The sequence below is a fragment of the Borostomias antarcticus genome, assembly GCF_949987555.1.
Source record: "Borostomias antarcticus genome assembly, chromosome: 9".
NCBI lineage: Eukaryota > Metazoa > Chordata > Actinopteri > Stomiiformes > Stomiidae > Borostomias > Borostomias antarcticus.
This window is the reverse complement of record NC_140242.1, coordinates 8,123,390-8,143,440: the sequence shown is the minus strand read 5'-3', so window position 1 is coordinate 8,143,440 and position 20,051 is coordinate 8,123,390. Positions and strand designations below refer to the sequence as shown.

The 20,051-nt window shown below is 47.6% G+C and overlaps 4 protein-coding genes across 4 annotated transcripts; all 4 read right to left on the bottom strand.

The window, feature by feature from the left end:
• Positions 1-1,898: 1,898 nt before the first annotated feature.
• and1 (actinodin1) lies at positions 1,899-4,547 on the bottom strand (the record flags this gene model as incomplete). Its single annotated transcript, XM_084442817.1, has 4 exons — positions 1,899-2,930; positions 3,120-3,374; positions 3,566-3,973; positions 4,428-4,547. 4 exons carry the CDS (start codon positions 4,545-4,547, stop codon positions 1,899-1,901), a joined length of 1,815 nt encoding a protein of 604 aa, XP_084298943.1.
• A 5,624-nt stretch (positions 4,548-10,171) lies between these two features.
• On the bottom strand, positions 10,172-12,769 carry cops9 (COP9 signalosome subunit 9). Its single transcript, XM_084443433.1, has 3 exons — positions 12,639-12,769; positions 12,042-12,114; positions 10,172-10,353 (listed from the first exon to the last, which is right to left on the bottom strand). The coding sequence occupies exons 1-3, from the start codon at positions 12,699-12,701 to the stop codon at positions 10,316-10,318; spliced, it is 174 nt and encodes a 57-aa protein (XP_084299559.1). The 5' UTR covers positions 12,702-12,769; the 3' UTR covers positions 10,172-10,315.
• A 782-nt stretch (positions 12,770-13,551) lies between these two features.
• Positions 13,552-14,633, bottom strand: otos (otospiralin; the record flags this gene model as incomplete). Its single annotated transcript, XM_084442816.1, has 3 exons — positions 13,552-13,739; positions 14,011-14,037; positions 14,573-14,633. 3 exons carry the CDS (start codon positions 14,631-14,633, stop codon positions 13,552-13,554), a joined length of 276 nt encoding a protein of 91 aa, XP_084298942.1.
• Positions 14,634-17,114: 2,481 nt separating this feature from the next.
• On the bottom strand, positions 17,115-18,804 carry LOC311312808 (apolipoprotein D-like; the record flags this gene model as incomplete). Its single annotated transcript, XM_084442815.1, has 4 exons — positions 17,115-17,347; positions 17,786-17,871; positions 18,484-18,605; positions 18,691-18,804. The coding sequence occupies 4 exons, from the start codon at positions 18,802-18,804 to the stop codon at positions 17,115-17,117; spliced, it is 555 nt and encodes a 184-aa protein (XP_084298941.1).
• Positions 18,805-20,051: the final 1,247 nt, after the last annotated feature.

Genomic DNA, 20,051 nt, shown 5'->3' with positions numbered 1-20,051 from the left:
TAATCTTTATTAGCATTTTCCATCCATACAACGACAATACAATAAAACATAAAAACTTATAATAACAGCTTATGGGTACTTCCATCCATGCAGCTTTTTTTTCTTACTCAAATATGACAATTTTAATATTAGTGGTATCATCACACTTCCTTCTATAATCCATCCATTTTTCCCATCTCCCTTCAAACTTTCCTTCATGCATCCTCAATGCATGCGTGAACCTCTCCCTAACATACATCTCCTCCACAACACCCAGCCACTGCACCTTGGTTGGGGGTTCCACCTTATACCAAGCCCTCGTTATTGTCTTTTTACTAGCAACCAATAGTACTTTCACTAGGTATCTGTCCCCTCCTTGTACATCATCCCGTGTTATGTTTGCCAAGATATATATTCAAAGCTGATAAGAAGGTGGAAGTCGGCGCGCTGGAGGTGGAGGCTGCAACTCGCGGGGGCACGACCGTCAGGTCAAGGACCACTGCAGACTCCCCCTCCTCTGAGTCCCACCCCACGTCAGAGTCTGGAGAAACAATTTCAATCATTTTCTTTGAGTTTGTCTGTGAACTTGATTATGCATTAAACATTTCATTGTGCAGCCATATTCATTTGATATGTTTTTCTGTTGGCAGTCAAATAAATGCTGTGATTTACCGGGTGATTTAGATGAGTCTTAATTTCCCAGAGGGGAAAATGTTTAATGTGTTCTAACATTATGAAGTGGTCATCTGCGTTATTGTTCCCTGTTTTTGGTCCTAATTTAATCATAGCCTACCACAGAATGTTTGCTTCACTCGCAGCCACATGTTACAGTATGTCCGTGTATGCCCAATCCTAGATGCACAACATGTAGCTAAAGTAGGCTACTAAGCTGTAGGAGCAAACAGACAAACGTAGGCGATTTATACCTTCCGAAGAGGATTGCCTTCCTCACGTGGACCTCACCAACTAGCACATGCACCTCCGTCTCCGAAAAGTTCCTCTTCTTTGCTCTTCGTTCCATGTTTCATTGTCCCGCCTGGGTGCTCCACGCTACCTTTTTAAGCCGGTTCCTTCCGGGAAACCACGTTTGTCCACTCATGGTTGTGACCATATATGGTTGGATTAGGGCGTGGAGGGGGCGGAACACGGGGCGCGTGCGCGTACGCTCCCTTCCCCGCCCGTCTCGGATTTACCGTGCAGAAAAGGGCATACGACATTTTTGATAGATCCGAAAAGCGTGTAAATATTCTCGTCGTACGCTACATTGTGCATTTTCCGCGTTTTCGTCGTACGCCCTCTTTTACACCTGAATTTACACGCTCTTTGATAAATGAGGCCCCTGGGCTGTGCGCACCTCACTAAAGACATACCGAGACTTCACCCTCAAACATGTTGGAAACGTATGAGGGTGTTCACAGTCCACATAAAACAAAATGGCAACAGACAAACTAATGTTCGCAATTTTTCCTAAGCTTTTATTAAAACATTCAAAGTGGAAAAAAACAAACTTTACATAATACATCAACAACAACAAAACAGCAAACGAAAGTGTGAGTTTGATAGATGCAGAATTTTATAGATGTGAGAATTTATTGAATATTCCAGTGAGTTGGGAAGTGGTACTGCAAAGCAAAGGTCAGATAGAAGCAACACATCTAAAACACTGATGGGAATATCTTGGTAAACACTACTGCTCACAGCAGCTAGCGTAGTGTGTGTGTGCGCGCGCACGTGTGTGTGTGTGTGTGTGTGTGACATTATCTATCACCAGTCCTACCACCAGGCGTTGTCTTTAGGATATTTCGTCTGTGTGAATGTACATTTAAGTCAGTTCATAGTGTGTATGCTACTCTGTGTGTGTGTGTGTGTGTGTGTGTGTGTATATATATATATATATATATGTGTGTGTGTGTGTGTGTTTATTTCTTGCGGTAGTCTTCTGCATAAGCCCTGTGGTCACCTTGCTCCGGGTACTGGTCCCCGTATCCCCTCAACATGTCCTGGAAGCTGGGCAGCCCCTGCGAGTGCGGGGGGTAGGCCCCGTAGGGCTCCTCCTGGCCGCTTTGGTAGGGCTCGGCCTCGTACTGATCCTGCCGCTTCTGCTCGCTCTCCGCCACCCCCTGGCCGTGGTGCTCGCCATGGTCGTTGACGACGGCGGCCCCCTGCTGGTCGGCTTCGGCGTGGAGCTCCTCGGCAGCACCCTCCGGCTCATGGCGGCGCAGGCGGCAGTCGCGGTCGTACTCGGGGTCGCAGTCGGGGTTGGCGGGCTCCAGCACTCCCTTCCTCGACCCGTCGGCGTTCAGGTGCGGCTCGTAGGCCTCGGCGGGGTAGGCGGTGTGGCGCTGGGGTCCGCTGGAGCGCGGCCCGCTAGCGGTCAGCGGGTAGCACTCCTGGTCGTAACCGATGAAGCATTCGTAGCCTTCCTTGGTCTTCCCCCGCGGGCCCAGGGGGTGGGGCTCTTCCTGGGCGGGCTCCTCGTAGGGGGAGGTGGCGGGGTACTGCTGACTGGGGGAGGAAGGGGGGCGGCGGTGCATGGCGGCCGCGGCGGCCTGGCGGTACATAGCGTAGGGGTTGTTAGCGCTAGCCTGCCTGTTCGCGGCGTATGGGTCGCTACCCGGAGCACCGGGGTCGCTAGCCTGAGCGTGAGCCATAGCCTGGCGGAGCGCGGCGTACTGCTCGCTAGCTGGGGCGCTAGCTTGGCGGTACATAGCACGAGGGTCTCTAGCAGCGTTAGCGTTAGCGTAAGCATCTCGCAACATGGCATACAGATCGCTGCGCTGCTCAGCCGGGGGAGCTGCGCGCATGGGGGCGGCCTCCTCTCTCTGCTCGTTCTGGTACGCCTTCGGGGGCGTGGCAAACTTGGTGGCGGTGAGGGGGTTGCAGCCGTCCTCGAACAGGGGGTTACACGAGCCAGGGCCGGCCGGGGCGGGGGGCGACGGCGCGCGGGGGGCCTGCAAGGAAGTAACGGTACACACAGAAGATAAATAACTACCAACGATCAAGTCATCAGATGATTCAATTAAATAAAAAAATAAAAAAAACTGTATTCATCCCTGAGGAAAAAAAAAAAAAAAGTAATGTAAAAATTATCTTAAAACCCCAACGCCATGCGCATGACATGACCTATGACCCCCGCTGACCTGGAGAGAGGCGGTGTAGGCGCAGTAGGGATCCCTCAGCGGGTCGCAGTTGGGGTAGCGCAGGTAGAGGCCGCTGGGGGCTTTCTGCACCAGCTGGGGCTTGCAGTTGGGGTCGGCCTTGGGGTCGCAGCCCAGGTGGGCGTAGGACGGCAGGGGCCCGGCTGAGGGCTTGTGGCCGAAGGCGGCCCTCAGGTGGTACTGCAGACACTCCACGTCCTCCGCCGCGCAGATGCGCAGCAGCTCGGCCTTCTGGGCCTGGGGGGGGGGGGGGTGACAAGTGAGGATAACGACGATGATAACATTGATGTTACAGCACGTATGATAATAATGAATGACGATCGTGATCGTGACGACGAAGACGATAGCGATTGAAAATAAGCGATTCGGCCCGGTGAAAAAAGCCTTTATCCCACGTCAAAGACCGCCGGTGGAGAGGCATGTCCTACCTTAGTCAGGAACGGCTCCACGGTGAGGCCGTAGTAGTAGTACCCAGACTGGGGGTCTATCACGGGGATGGTGGAGCGTGTGTACATGGGGGCCGGGGCCTTGGCCGGGGCAGGGGGAGGCAGGTAGGGGCTCTTAGCCTGCGCAGCCAGAGCAGCGTACAGGCAGTAGGGGTCGCGGTAAGGGTCGCATATCTTGATGGGGGCGGGTTTGGGGGCGGGTTTGGGGGCCGCCTTCGGGGGCTCGGTGGGCTTGGGCCTGCTGGTGTAGGACGCCACGCAGTTGGGGTCGTCCGTGTCGGCGCAGGACTTGTAGATGTCCCCCAGGTGCCTCAGGTAAGCCTTGTAGGAGCGCCGGCCCTCAGCGCGGTTCTTGTTCTGAAGGTATTTCAGATAGACCCGGTCCAGCTCCTGGACCTGGAGAGGAGAGAGGGGAGGAGGAGGAGGAGGAGGAGGAGAGAAAGGAGAGGAGAGAGAGGGGGGAGGAGAAGAGGAGGGGTGAGGGGAGGTCAGAGGGGAAGAGGAGGGGTGGAGAGAGGAGGAGGGGGAGAGAGGGGACGAGGAGAGGAGGGGTGAGGGGAGGTCAGAAGGGAGGAGGAGGGGTAGACAGAGGAGGAGAGGGGGGAGAAGGGGTGGGAGGGGGAGAGAGGGGAGGAGGAGAGGAGGGGGGGTTAGCAGGAAAACTGGACACCAGAGATTTAGGACTTTCATTAAGATGAAAGCAAACCGCAAGGACAAAAACAAGACAATTTGGTGCAGGCAAATTCAGTCAGAGCGGGCAAATTGTGTGTGTGTGTGTGTGTGTGTGTGTGTGTGTGTGTGTGTGTGTGTGTGTGTGTGTGTGTGTGCGTGCGTGTGTGTGCACACTCACAGCTTCCTGGTTGCCATTGTCGGTGAAGTACTTGTACCAGCTCCAGAAGTCAGCATGTTGTTTGTACCAACTGATGTTTCTACGGTTACGGACTAGTCTCCTCGGTGCTGCCATGGCGACGGCCGCCGCACTGGCATCTCCTATTGTTCACACAAACACATCCACTAATTAATCTCATCTGTGTGTGTGTGTGTGTGTGTGTGTGTGTGTGTGTGTGTGTGTGTGTGCGCGTGTGTGAGTGAGTGTAAAGGGAATTTGTGAAGTCATCATGTCTTTACCATCTCCTTTGAGGTTCTGCACAATAGGCCCAGCCGACAAGAGTTCTGAAAACACACACACACACACACACACACACAGAGGGAGTTGTCAGGGCCAGATGTTGCCTGTGTCAGATCAGAGCCTAAAATGCTTACACACTCTAATCACCCCTCCCTACTGTGTCTGTAATACAGTATACAGGTGGTATGTACAGTATGACACACACACACACATGCACACACACGCAGCCACGCACACACACACACACCCACTCACACACACACACACACACACACACAGATATATAAGGCCTAGGGGGTAATTGGCTCCGCCTGAAGGTTCGGTGGCATAGCTCTTTGTAGATTTTATAAGTCAGCCTATAACAGGGAACCCCTACCTGTGTGTAACTCTGTGTGTGTGTGCGTGCGTGTGTGTGTGTGTGCGTGTGCGCTCGTGTGTGTGTGTGTGCATGTGTGTGTGTGTAAAACCCCAGTGAAAGAACAGCAGATTCAGCTCTGAACAAGCTCTTTCATCTACACAGGAGAAGGTGTTAATGCTTTACAGAAGGAGGAAAAGTGTGTGTGTGTGCGTGTGTGTGGTGGGGTCTGGAGAAGAGAAAGATTCAAAGAGAGGGATGGTGGTTGGAAGCATAAAGAAAGAATTAGATGGGTTGATATGATGAAGAAAGAGAGAAGGTAGTGGAGATGGAGATGGTAAAGGAGAGAGAACCATACGGAGAGAGAGTGATGCAAACAGAGTGTTGGGGACAAACAGGAAGTGTTGGGGATAAACAGGAAGTCTTAAGGACAAACGGAAAGATGTGGAACTTTGACAAAAGACAGAGGAAAGCTCATACTGAAAGGGACAGAGAAAACAGTCTTTGAGGAGGAGGAACAGAGAGGAGAAGGACGAAGGTGTGCTCGCGGGCCAGGGGGGTGGGGGGTAGCCTTAGCGTATCCGCTGTATTACTTTTAACAAGCCTGTAAAAGACCGGCTGGCACATCTGGTAACCGCAGCCTACAGGACAGAGGGAGGAGGAGAAGAGAGAGGGAGGAGAGAGGAGAGACGGAGGAGGAGAGTGGGACACGGATGCTGACAGGTACTAATCTTCCACAAGACCGGGAGTGATGAAAGAACGCTCCTGAAGTCCCTCAACCCCCCCCCCCCCTTCCCTCCCTCCAGCCCTGTAACTAAGGGACGGGCCGTTTCAAGCACAGTTTTAGAGGAAAGATGAGAAGTCAATAAAGCTTCCCCAGCATTAAGCTGTCAGTCATGACTGGGGGACTAGAGAGGAAACAGGTGGTAAGGGGGAGCATCCAACATGTGAGTGAGTGAGTGAGTGAGTGAGTGAGTGAGTGAGTGAGTGAGTGAGTGAGTGAGTGAGTGAGTGAGTGAGTGAGTGAGTGAGTAGAGGAGTGGGTGAGTGAATGAGAGAGAGAGAGAGAGAGAGAGAGAGAGAGAGAGAGAGAGAGAGAGAAAGTGAGTGAGTGAGTGAGTGAGTGAGTGAGTGAGTGAGTGAGTGAGTGAGTGGATGAGTGAAGGAGTGGAGGAGTGGGTGAGTGAATGAGAGAGAGAGAGAGAGAGAGAGAGAGAAAGTGAGTGAGTGAGGGAGGGAGTGCTTTTCTTGCGTGCATGGTTGAGTGTGTGTGGGTGTTATGTACTGACCTGGTAGTAGTAGTGTAGCCAGCAGAGCTGTGGTGAACACACAGGTGAAGGACATTCTCCTTGCCCCAGCCATGACTGCCTCCCCTTCTCCTGCTGGACCAGACACACACACACACACACAGTTACACACTCACAATAAGTTAACAACAACAACAGGCTACTCAACTGACTTTAATTGGATGTTACATCTACAATGTGAATTGTGTCGCACTACTGACTGCCCTGATTGCACGGTAACTTTTATAGACAGATTATATTCACACTAAACCATCTTTGCACAGTTCTATAGTTTTCAATTTGAGTTATAGTTTTACTTTACTGTGTATATATTTTTAATAATAATTAATCACTGCTACATTGTTGACCAGAGCCTCATCTCATTGTCCAGATGACAATTTCACTCTGGCACACTGGCACACACACACACACACACACACACACACACACACACACACAAGGCAAGCTCATCATTATGTGAAACTCTGGGTTCATTATGGATACTCCACAGATGAAGGCAAATATTAGTTCAGTCTGTCTTGGATTGTACTACACCTGACATGATAGTGTGTTCTTCATACAGTATAGGAGCTCATGGAGGCTGTTGGAAAACTGTGGTCCTCAAACTTCTAAAAAAAGATCCCAGAAATCCCTCAGTAGGGTTTATCTCCAGCAGGGGGCGCTGGGTTCAAGCCTCTCGTCTGATTCAGTGTAAACTGGACTTCACCATGACCTTGAATCTCTGCTCGGTCCTATACCTCTATCACTGCTCCTCAGAACTACACAGATTCTCCACCTTACCTTACCTCGATCTTCACACGGTACTAAATTGTAGTTATTATGTGGGTATGTATATGCGTGTGTGTTTGTGTCTAAAGTTGCTCTCTTACCTGTAGTTGGGTGTTGCTGTCTCGATAGTGTTGATAGCAGAGGGAGCCTGCTGAAGCCGCTAGGCTGGGTAACTTGCTCCGGCACAGCCCAGCTCGGTTCAGTTTGACTCTGAGGCTGTGTGCTCGTGTCCACGTGTGTCCGTGTGTGTGTGGTGTGTGTGCAGCTCCTGGTAAACCCTGTCCCACTGGCCCTGCTGACAGACTGTGCCCTGGCAAAGGGGTGCGACTGGGTTTTAAACAGACCGCTCATCACAAACACACACACACACACACACAAACACACACTCTTCAATAACACACATGCAGACCTTCCCAGGAGGTTGAATGGCACTTCAAGAAGACCTGTGATTGGTCACTGCTTTCCAAACCACCTGACCAATCAGAAGCACCCTAATTACAACGAGAGAGGGAAGGTGGGAAGAAGAGAGAGAAAATTGACTTGAAATGGTGAAACGAGGGAAAGACAGAGGAAACGATCTGCCAGGAGTGATTGATTTCTTGGGGGTAATTGGACATGGATAGGTTGTAAAATGTATCCCGCATCCATATATGTACAACATATATCCTGAGAAAAAAGAGAGAGGGAGAGAGATGGAGAGAGAGAGGGAGGGAGGGGAGAGAGAAAAGGGTTAAGTGAGGGTGTGTGTGTGTGTGTGTGAGAGAGAGAGAGAGAGAGAGAGAGAGAGAGAGAAAGAAGGTGCCACATAAGCACTTCCCTTAGCTCTTCCCGTGAAGATTGTGACCACAGATTCAAAGTACCCACACAGGCACACACACAACCATACATTTTTGCTCTCAAACACAGACACACACATTTTCACACACACTCACAGTCTGTCAGTGACAGCTGGTCTCCCCATCAGGAATCTCATAATCTACAGTTTCCTCCTCACTTCTGTTGTGTTCAGACACGTCAGCCTTGTAACAGTTAGTTTACACACACACACACACACTCACACATACAATATGCAAGAAGAGTGTGTCTTTTGGAACTTCAATGTGGCGTTGCATGATGCAATAGCACTGTTGACTTTCGTTGTCTTTTATCATTGTCCTTAGCTCTGCGTTGTTTTGATGACGATAAAAGACGGCCCCCAATCTCACAAAATACCACACAGTCCAGTGTCTCCTTTCTCAGGTGTATTCCAAATGAATCTCTCCAACACGGGATTTGAGCCTCAAGCAAAAGCGGTTTTAGGTTTTACATACAAAAGACAATGGCATGGCCTAATGCACAGTTGACCTCTTGGTATGCTGTCTGGACCCAAATCAAAGCATTGGTCTCGTTGAAACGTTCTTATGGGGTTTGAGTGTCCCCCCTCCCTCGTCTCTTATCCGATAAGACTGTCTTTCTGCTTCTGTGGCCTTGTTTTGTCACGTTAACCTACGCCGCCCTTCTTCTTTAAACGAAGATAAACGTCTTTATCTCATAAGTCTATGGAAGAGGGACACCGTTTCTTACCGAAAACTCAAGCCGACAGCCATACTCAGAGGTCAATCATCATAATTAGGAAATAGCTAACAGGATCATATTAAAGGGCATTTCTCTGAAAATCAACCATATTCAACAGCACTCAAACCAAATGTATGACCACTTGAATGAAGCAGCTGACCGTGTCACGCAGTGATGAGAGAGACCAGCGCCTGGTAAGACAGGGGAACGCCACTCTTACAAAGATCACAATCTTACTCTAACTCCCGTTCACATCACATGACAGAATTCTGTGTTGTTGTTTGTCTGTTGTCACGTAATTTCATGTCACCTCAGTCTTCCACTCTGTCGTCCCCATTCCCTCGAAACAGAACACCAGGCCGCTTCAAAATGTGTTACTAAAGTGAATTCAAACTTTCATCAGTTGTGTTACAGAACTGAATAACCCACACTGGATAATCAATAGATTCAACAGATCAAACCATCAAATTGAACTTCCATCCACCTCAAGCGTTGAGTGGATCAGCGACTGATTGGCCCGTCTTTGGATTGGCTCCAGTCCTGAGACATGCTGCGTTGCACGGGCCGGTGGTGCGGCGCTACGCCAGATGCCATCCGGGTTTCTGCTCGGCTTCCTCCGATACTCTGTATGCTGATGCCTCATCTGAAACCAGGATTAGGGTCACTTCAGTTTCAATTCACGAGGTGAGATCGAATTAAAATGTTATCCGATGCAAAATGCTCATTGATCTGACATGAAGGCATTTGGAATTATTTGCCAAATGTCAACTATGGAATTGTTTTTAACGCTGACTTGACTGAATTAACCCACAACCTGAAACCAATCTTGTATCTCATTGTCTAACCCAGTTTCATGTGATGCTTGGCTGAATCTCCAATTACTTCTCGTTCACTCCCTTAATGGAATCACTGGGGGTGGCTGTAGCTCAGTTGGTAGAGCGGGTCGTTCAATGATCGAAGGGTCAGTGGTTCGAATCCCAGCTCCGACTGTCCACATGTCGAAGTGTTCTTGAGCAAGACACCTTACCCCAAATTGCTCCCAATGAGCAGGTTAGCACCTTGCATGGCAGCTGCCGTGATTGGGTGAATGAGAGGCCATTGTAAAGCGCTTTGAATGCCACTAAGGTGGAAAAGCACTATATAAGTGTAGTCCATTTACCATTTACTTTGGCTCTGTTGAGTCTGCACAACTCCTCATGAATGTGAATATCAGCACATTTTATCACCTTCATATTTTCCAGCATTTCCACGTTTGGTCAACCTTCTCCTGTCCCGTCCTGTCGAGACAAGGTAGCGGCCTTGTATCTCGTGTGTAATTACGTTGGCTCAACAGGTGTTTCCCAGAGCCCACAAACCTGCAATCCCACCAGGAGCAGATTGAAACACGAAAACAGCAAAACCATACTCATAATTTACCCCAACGAAGGAATGTATGGGATTCTCAGAATTCAGACATCTGGTTCACCGTGGCTGTGTGTTTTCAACAAAACTTTATTATAACAAACTCAGCGGGGGAGAGAGAGAAACATCGTTCACAGACAGTGGAGCTTCCTTCAGGTAGAATGGAGGTTTCCATATTCACACGCACACAAACACACACACGTCAAGAGGGTCTTCTTTCACTGCAGGTCGTCATCATCAAAGAGATCCTCAAAGTCTGCAGAAGAGAGAGAGAGAGAGATGGGAAGAAACAGAATAATAATAGATGTTAGCAGATTGTGTTCTCTTCAAAATATATATATTTTTACATTCTATCCTCCACCACTAACTCCGCCCAGCTTTGAAGCCCCCGGTCCAGGAGTTCAGGCAAATGCAGAAAACGGTTAGTGGTTCAGTCTGCCGGTCACAGCTTCAAGGGAACTTTATGCTTCGTTAAAAGTTGCAGAGATCACAGAAACGGTGGGGAATAGTAGTGCTGAGGCCCTATGTGTGTGTGTGTGTGTGTGTGTGTGTGTGTGTGTGTGTGTGTGCGCGTGTGTGTGTGTGTTCACAGCGTCTGACTGGCGAGGAGTCCTGCTGAGATTCAGTCTCGCAGGAGCCATAAACCCACTTTACCATCATCCTCTCCTCCTGTTCCTACTCCCAACTCTGCTCCCCCCCCCCACCCACCCCAGCTCCTCCCCCCTTCCTCCCCTCTTTTTAACAATCAGCTCTTTTCTAGGTCATGCTGAGCTGTAAACTGTTTTGCCTGTAGCCAACACAGGGGGACGGAAAACTGTTTAGTTTGAGTGTTTCTACAAGAGTTGTGCGTGTGTGTGTGTGTGTGTGTGCACGTGTGCATGCGTGCAAAATGAGGTTTACAGCGTGTTTGAGTTGCTGTGAGACGGTACTGTTGGCAAAGCAAAACACACACATGGTGGGATACAAGTCTTAGGGCTCAGGTCTGGGATCAACCTATCCCTACTCTAAGATTATACTCAGGTCTGGGATCAACCTATCCTTACTCTAAGATTATACTCAGGTCTGGGATCAACCTATCCTTACTCTAAGATTATACTCAGGTCTGGGATCAACCTATCCTTACTCTAAGATTATACTCAGGTCTGGGATCAACCTATCCTTACTCTAAGATTATACTCAGGTCTGGGATCAACCTATCCTTACTCTAAGATTATACTCAGGTCTGGGATCAACCTATCCTTACTCTAAGATTATCCTCTATTGTAGTTTTAGAGTTGTCCTTTGGAGATAGTTTTGGACTCTGTCATGTTATTGTGTAGCCCCAAATGACAGCGAAGGAGAGCACTCAGCACTCATATTTGGTTGTAAGCAAGGATAGATACTATTCTATCCATTTCTCTCTAAATGTTCCTGAATGATGCAGGAGTACTAACTGAACCTTTGCGGTAGAGTATAGACCCTTTTACTGTTGGTAAACAATTAAGTGTGCGCGCACATTTTTGGAACAAAAGAATTAACACGGATGCGCAACACTTGTGTTGTCAATAGAATCGATGCATTTGATTGATGACGCAGGTGCATCAATCAAATGCATCGATTCTATTGGCCGGTGTCATTACAGCGATGTGTGCGCAATTTTGAAACAGGATGGTGACGTTGCACAGAAAAGGGTCTATAAAGGAAAAAAAAACACCTCAAAAGGTTTCCTGTCAAATGTCCCTTCCTCCGTTCCAACAACCGTTCTAATGACCCAGAGCTTCCCCCTGGTAACCTGACTTCTTTGATGTTTGATGGCCTAAACACTGGGGGGGAAAAAACATGCTTCTTACCGAAAGACATGATGACGCCATCATCACCATGTTTCTTACACATCCTCTCCTATCTCAGCTGCAGAACACATCACAAACGACTGAGATCCTCCCAGAGTGGATGGGACATACATACCGTTAAAGAAATCGGAGTGCACTGCTTTTTCATTAGCTGCCAAGTCCATAAGTAGGCCGCTGCTGCCCCCTGCCTGTGGGTCATAGAAGCACGCCATACACGTGAATACGATTATAATATGATTTATGTAGCCTATTATAGCTAGCTACCAATGTATAGTTTGTTTATATCATCCTCTATGTCAGGGACAACATTAGGCTAATAAGCTTTTGGGGTGTCGATAGCTAGTTAGCTAGCTGGCTCTAACGCTGGTTGGCTGCTGTCAGACTTGGCTGGCTATCTCTGTGCTAGCTCACTAGCTAACGTCGTTAGTGCTAGGTAATCTAGCGGTCAGATTATTTTCAATTTTGGATCATTGGATACAATGCTTACAGTAGATCTAAATGTTAGACCATTTAACTGAATTACACGTACACTAGCTAAATTACTAAATTATTCAAAAAGCCCCAAAAGTTGTGGCGAGCTAGCTAGCACTAGCTACATTAGCTAAGTTAGCTATTGTGCCAACTAGCACTACCTGGAAAGTCTATTACACGTTAGCTCTTTCCTGTTCAATAACTTGTCGCTCGCTAGCTACCGTCAGTTCAATTTACCAACCTCGTCTAGATCCACATATGGACCCGCACCTTCTGGAAACATCTCGTCAACTGCAGGTTTCATGGTGTTTTAGTGTCTGAAAACAGACAGCTGGGGTAAATATGTTCACGTAAACAACAAGATACCCGGACCTTTTTCTGTGTAACACCGTTTCCAGCTTAGTAACAATGAAATGGGTTCGACTGTCAAAAGGAACCGGCAATGGCTAATATTATATCCTCTTTGATATAACCTCCTTGCAGCGAAGGCTTTCGTGTGTTTACATCCTACAACCTCATTTGATTGGCATGGATGAATAAATCAATACAAGGACGACGACAACAACAACAATCCTTTAAAATGTTTATTTGATATTGCACATTACATCAATAGTATTCACTGGGGCTGCCATATTGGGCAGTGCACTACAGGTTTTAAGTAAACGTGAGTTGCTGGCTGCTCCCTCCCCATGTTATTTGAGCTACTCTACAGGCTATAATGTGATATGTTATACATACTTATACTCAGGGAGAGAATGAGACACTGAGACCACTTGGTCTTACTGCCCGCCCTTTGGTAAAAGGTGTACTGCAAAGGCTTAGGCATGAATACAGTACAATTTCCCTGTGTGTGAGCAGGGAAGTATAACTACACTTCATAAAATATTATATAATATCTTAACAAATCCAATTATTATGCAATTCTATATGTTCCTTCTCCCTTCTTTTATTGCTTCCAAATACTCAACATTTCCCCCAGTCCTCTTCCTCTCTACTCAACTCTACCCATTACCCCCCCCCCCCCCATCCCACCACACCTCCCCTCCTCCTTCTTACACTCTGTCTCTCCTCCTCATCCCACCTCCCTTCCCTCTGCTCCACCAACATGCTTCCCTCCCCTTCCCCTGCTGAACTCGTCTGTCTCCGTGGTCCCCTCAGTGCTCGTGTCCCTCGTTGGTCTCGTAGCCCAGTGTGTCTCCCAGGTGCTGATGGGCGAAGAAGGCCCGGGCCAGCTCATTGATGTGGTTGTAGGCGCCGATGGATCTGAAGTACTCGATGTAGTGCCAGAAGTCAGAGGTGGAGTATGGCCAATAGGGAACTGCTGGAGGCTCATCATATGGAACTAAAGACGGACGGACGGACAGACAGACAGACGGCGATAGACACACTCTGACACGAGACTTAGATCACTACTGTATTGTACAGGGCTACAGACAGAGACACAGATAGAAAGAAAAACTGTTGCTCTGTGTGTGTGTGTGAGAGAGAGAGAGAGAGAGAGAGAGAGAGAGATAGGGACAGATAGAGCATATTATGTTAAACGATCTGGTTTGGTAACGTCTCACATCAGCTGAAAATGTTTAAAGGGAACGGTCTTTTTTTTTTTTTTTTACCTCCTTCTGGAATGATGACACGGGCGTCTGTAAAAGAGGGGAAAAGGGGCAAAAAGGAGAGAGAGACAGAGAGAGATCTTTAGTATTTCCAGACATTCCAGGGTACTACACACACAAAGACGGGATTCAGGGGCCGGAAACTGAGCCTCTCCCAAGGGATTCAGCGATACCTGAGGAAACTTGTTTCCTCCTCAAATATTATTCCTCAGTGTGTTTGCTCTCTCTCTCTCTCTCTCTCTCTCTCACACACACACACACACACACAGTCAGTGGCAGATGGAATTCACCACATAAACACAGAGTGCTCATTGTATACATATCCAGTGGTCAAAAGCAGAACTCTTCCTAGGGAGGCAAAACTGTCATACCTACAAAGAACTTAGTGTTACCTCTTTAGACTGAAACATGTATGGCTTTTAATAGATGAAACCATTAATAAAGAAACTGATCTTGCATATCAAACAGAGTCAACGATAGATACAATGATAATGCACGCTGTTGACGCCACCAGACCATAATATACAGATGGCGTTTTTCTGAGACAGAAACACTGGTCACTCACCACCCAGGCGACTGACAATGAGACAGAGGAGGACAACGCTGAGGTGGACCAACCACTTCATCCCGCCTGCCTGGAAACCAAACACACACAAGAGTCAAGGCTCTGAGTATCCACTTCCTCTCAATTAGACTTTATTACACAATTAGACTTTATTACACAATTAGACTTTGTTATGCTCTTAGTCATTTGTTTAGACGGGAGATGCATTTGTGAGTTCTGGTGAGTAGTAGTACACTGACTTCCTACGTTAAATGCAATCATTGTAAGTTGCTTTGGATAAAAGTGTCAGCTAAATGACTAATGTAATGTACACTGCCGCCCACATCTATACAGACAAAGTCGACGTAACACTTTCATCTTCGTTTGAGCTGAGAAATAACTGGCTTTGGTAGCCCACAGTAGAACTGTAGTGTTAAAAAGCTGAGGAGAGCTAAAGGTTTGGAATTATTTATAGATGCTGTCTGAGTTGTGTCTTTACCTGTGAGTAGGTCCTGTGGAGGTTCAGAGTGATGCTGATGTTCGTCTTGAGATCCAGAGGCGTCTAAGGCTCAGCAGGAACACAGCTGCTGAACCTTACTGGCCACGTGTCTCTACCCCCACCCCCCCCCCCCCCCCCCACACACACACACGTACACACAAACACATACAGTACAGTACACACACACACACAGCCTCCCAACCCACCCTTCTACAGCCAAACCACTGTCCAGTGCCCACTAACAGATGTGTGGGTGTGTGTGTGTGTGCCTCATCGAGTGTGTGTGTGTGTGTGTACGTGTGGCTCTGGCTGTGTGTGTGTGTGTGTCTTTCTCTGTTTGTATGATTGTTTAAGTGACTAATCGATTGATATCTCTGATTTCAATTATACTGTCTGTTAGGGTTTGTGGCTGGTGGAAGTAGGACCCAATAGCAGACAGGCAGCGCAGGTTTAAAATAAAGGATTTAATGTCCAAAAAACACTAACATTGACAATGAACCGACAGAGAACAAAGGAAACAGGAGGGCATATATACTGGGAGAACAATCAAGGAACAACGTACAGGTGTGCAACAAGACATAACGAGACACAGGTGCAGACAATCACCCAGACAAGGACAGAGGGATTCCAACAAGACACCAACACAAGGACACAGGAACAAGGACACAAGGGAAGGGAACAGGGAATGAGGCTGGGACAGGGAAAGGGACTGGGCAGAAAACTAGAGGGGGGAACTAAAGGGCCAGGAGAGGAGGGACTGGAGTGACGAGAGACTAGTGAGGGGACAGGTGTCTAGAGCTGGGGCTGAGAGGACACAAACCAACATAGAAGACAAGACAACAGACAAGACAACGAACACAAGACCAAACACACAAGGAGGCAGAACAAAACCAAGTGACAATGTGGACAAAGTGTACAATAGTCTCTGGGGGTAGTGCAGGGGCAGTCACTGGGAGGGGAGGTGCTCAGGGTCCAGGAGGGTCCAGGGGCTCAGGGTGAGGAATCCAGGCCGAGAACAGGGGGTGAGCAGGGCGAACCAGGGGTCCGGGGCAGGGGCGAGGGTCTGGACTGGGAGCAGGGGGTGAGCAGAATGACCCAGGGGTCCGGGGCAGGGGCGAGGGTCTGGACCGGGAGCGAGCAGAGTGGACCAGGGGTCCGGGGCAGGGACGAGGGTCCAGACTGGGAGCAGGGGGTGAGCCGGGGCGGACCCGGCCCGAACCATAACACTGTCAGTGTTACCAGTATCGGTTTCCATATATGTCCAGAAGGGTGCAGCAGATGTCCATCTCCAATTTACAGGAAAGCAATTCATGTGATTTGATTACCATTACCATAGATGTCACCACCTATTTCCAAATGTATTTTAAGTGATACATCAGTATAGTGAGTCACAGTCACACTCTGCCCTCAACCGAACCACTGCTATTGACCATTTCATGGAATGCTCATATTCAAAACAATAATACCACAGTTTACAGTGCAGTTTACTTGGACCAATACTTCGTTGCCATAGGGACTAAAAGTTCCATTGGTTCCATTGCATGGTCTCTAAAAAAGAAAGAATGGACAGTATTCATCTGATTTCAAAACTATACTTTAATTTTCTTAAATAGGTCACCATAATTTCAGTCTAAAAACAGTTCTGCTCAAAGGATCCCTCGTTCCACGATATAATGATTCTTAATGTACTGAATCTTAAAGCAATAGCAGACTATGAGGCAATGTCATTAGATATGTAACGCACGGCTGTAACACATTACTCCTGAATAACTGAGAGAGAGGGATAGTAGGTTGTAGGTTGCTGTTTAGAGCCCATTTTCATACCAACCAATATCAACCCCTTCCCTAGAGGTACTATATCAGATATAAAACATTTGTAGATATGTCATAGTAGGATTGGTGTAAAATACAATTTCATCCTAAAAGATGTTGAAGACGAGAAGTTACCATACTGATCACACCTATTCAATATTCTCAGATCTACACATGGTGACTAGGAGTAAAAACTAAAAGTCAACATGGAATTGGACTCTCCTCCACTAACCCAGCCAGCTGTCTGACCCTCTACGGGAAGTCGCAGCCGTTCTGGTCGGTGGCCCTCATGAAGGTGATGTCGATGTGTTCCTGCATCAGCAGCTGTCTGGCATGTTCCAGGGTTTCTATGGGCAGGAACCGAGAGCGGCCCAGGATCCAGGCGTAGTGGACGTGGAACACCCTCATGATGTCGGTGCAGGCGTACACCACCGACTCGCTGACGTAGTCCGTGCTGAGGACGTAGTACGGGCTGTAGGGAGTGACTGGAGATGAAGGGATGGAAGGAGGGAGGAGAGAGAGAGATGAGTCACAGGTGCCAAACTCAAGAGTCACACAAGGTTTCCCCCTGGAGAGACAGATGATGTCATTAGACTGTAGTGAAGTCATCCCTCATTGTCCTCTGGCGGGATCTTGAGGTAACACTGTGGTCCTAAGACAGTGGCAGCATTTAGACATAAAACACAAAACCATAACCCTTAATACAAGAACAGGTACACAACAAATACCACAATGGTAAAATGTTCTTGAACTGTGAAAACTGTGGACTGAGGCCTTGCACACAGAACAGGGGAAAACGCCCCAACAACAGTGTCTCTGTCTGAATGATGGCGGTGGACCCCCGCCCATACGCAGCTAGTAAATTGAATCATGTAAAATGTGAATGTCTCAGTACAGAAAACGGCCATGATGAACAGACTCACAATAGGAGAAGCTGACTCCCAGTCTCCCTGGTTCACTGGGATCCTGCTGCACAGCAGTCCCCTCTATCTTCCTAATCTTCCCCTTACTGGAGAGAGAGAGAGAGAGAGAGAGAGAGAGAGAGGGAGGGAGAGAGAGAGAGAGGGAGAGAGAGAGAGAGGGAGAGAGAGAGAGAGAGAGGGAGAGAGAGAGAAAGTAAGAGAGAGAGGAATAGAGAGATAAAGAGAAAAATTAGAAAGTAAGAGAGCAAGAGGAATAGAGAGATAGAGAGTGAGAGAGAATGAGAGAGAGAGAGTCAGAGACACAGTCTCGAACAATCTCTTGGACTCAGTCAGACTGAGTTCTGACGCACACACCACACCCTGGTTGACAAATCTGAAACCAGTCTTGCTCAGTGGTCCACAATGGTTCCTGGTCATACTAGTTTCATACTCTAAATAGTGACCACTGAACAGTGAATACTGTGATAAGTATCTTGATAAGTGAAACAGTGAATACTGTGATAAGTATCTTGATAAGTGAAACAGTGAATACTGTGATAAGTATCTTGATAAGTGAAACAGTGAATACTGTGATAAGTATCTTGATAAGTGAAACAGTGAATACTGTGATACGTATCTTGTATGGTGCTGATATGGACCAGTGTGTCTGCAATAAAGATTATATATATAAGACCCAGAACAATTCTTGTTAAACTCACTAAGTCTGGGAGTTGAGTACTCTGATGGTGCCATCACTCCTTATAGAATAATCAGCCTCAATGCACTTCCCTCTCTCAAAGGATGCTGGGAGCTTCTCAATCTCGTACCACTTTCCCAGGTACTGAGGACAGAAGAAGAGTGTGCATGTGAGAGATAAACTGTGTGAATATGGATGACTGGTGTGTGTGTGTGTGTGTGTGTGTTACCTGTTGAATGTTGAAGTTGGGCTGGACCCTGGGTATGGGGCAGGGACCCCAGAGGTAGGTCTGAGCAGCGACCAGAGGCAGGAGCATGAGGAGGACCGAGGGGGCAGCAAACATCATCCCTTTAAGAAAGGAGGGTTGCACAAGTCGATATATTATTGCAGGTATAATACAGATATATTTACAGGTATAAGTTCTTTAGTGAAAGCAATGTATGCGTTTGTATTCCCCCATTACACACCATCATTAGTGACAGTTATGTTTGCAGAACCCTAATCCATAATGTCACCTTTAGTATGTGTGTCGATGGTCAGAGAGCAGGTAGTCTGCAATTACCTTGCGATATGATACACAGCACACTGTTTTGAATACCACGTTTTGTCTCTTTAAGACGCCACAGTATTGCTGTCCCACCTGTTCCTCCAGTTCTACTGTCTCTCTCTTTGTCTCTAAGGTGGGGAGTGGGATCAACAGAGCACTGCACACCTCAACAACTAACTCACCTCAATCTCCCAGAGGCCCAATTACTAAATGGTTACCAAACAACACGGTGAACCAAACCAAAGTAAGCTCTAAGAAAATATTGCCAAGTTGAATGTGAATTTCATTGTTTCTTCAATCATCTGCCACACAGGGTCAGGTTTTGTAGGCCTATAGACTTACCTGCCCTACATGCACTGATCTGAAAATAGTCAGTTACATGCAGTGAACATCCTGTAAAAAAAAATTATATAATACCATTTCATAACAGTGAAATATGTTCTTCACAGACATCTCCCTCACAATGTACTAGTTAGTCATTCAATCAATCAATCAATCAATCAAAGCTTTATTTGTATAGCGCATTTCATACCCAGAGGCAACACAATGCGCTTTACAGAGAACAAGGGAGGTGGGTATGTGACCCACTCTCTACATATTCCAGAGGGAAGCAAAAAAAACAGTAATCACCCGGGGACCAGATAAGTGAGCTGTAAAAATTCTTCCCTGACCCCTCTCAACAAGGCGATCGAGCAAGCTCATTATAGCCTATTTGAATAGAGAAGTTTCTTACCTTCGTTGTGTTTGGAAGAGACGAAAAGTAAAAAATATTTTAAAGTCTTTTTACTAAAATATTAAAAGGCCAAGGGGACCCACTCATGTAGCCTCGTGGTGCGTCGCTCCGCTCCCTGGAACACAGCGTAGCCTGCAAGTGTGTGCGCACACTGCACTGTGTCAGTGAGCCAGTACAGCATGAGGCAGGTGATTAGCTGAATTGTTGTCATGGGACCGTCTGTCCTTGTGTGCATTCCAGAGAGAGAAAGGCATCTGTCATGAATTATGTGTTTTCACTTCACTTCGGTTCACTTCTCACCTTTTAACAA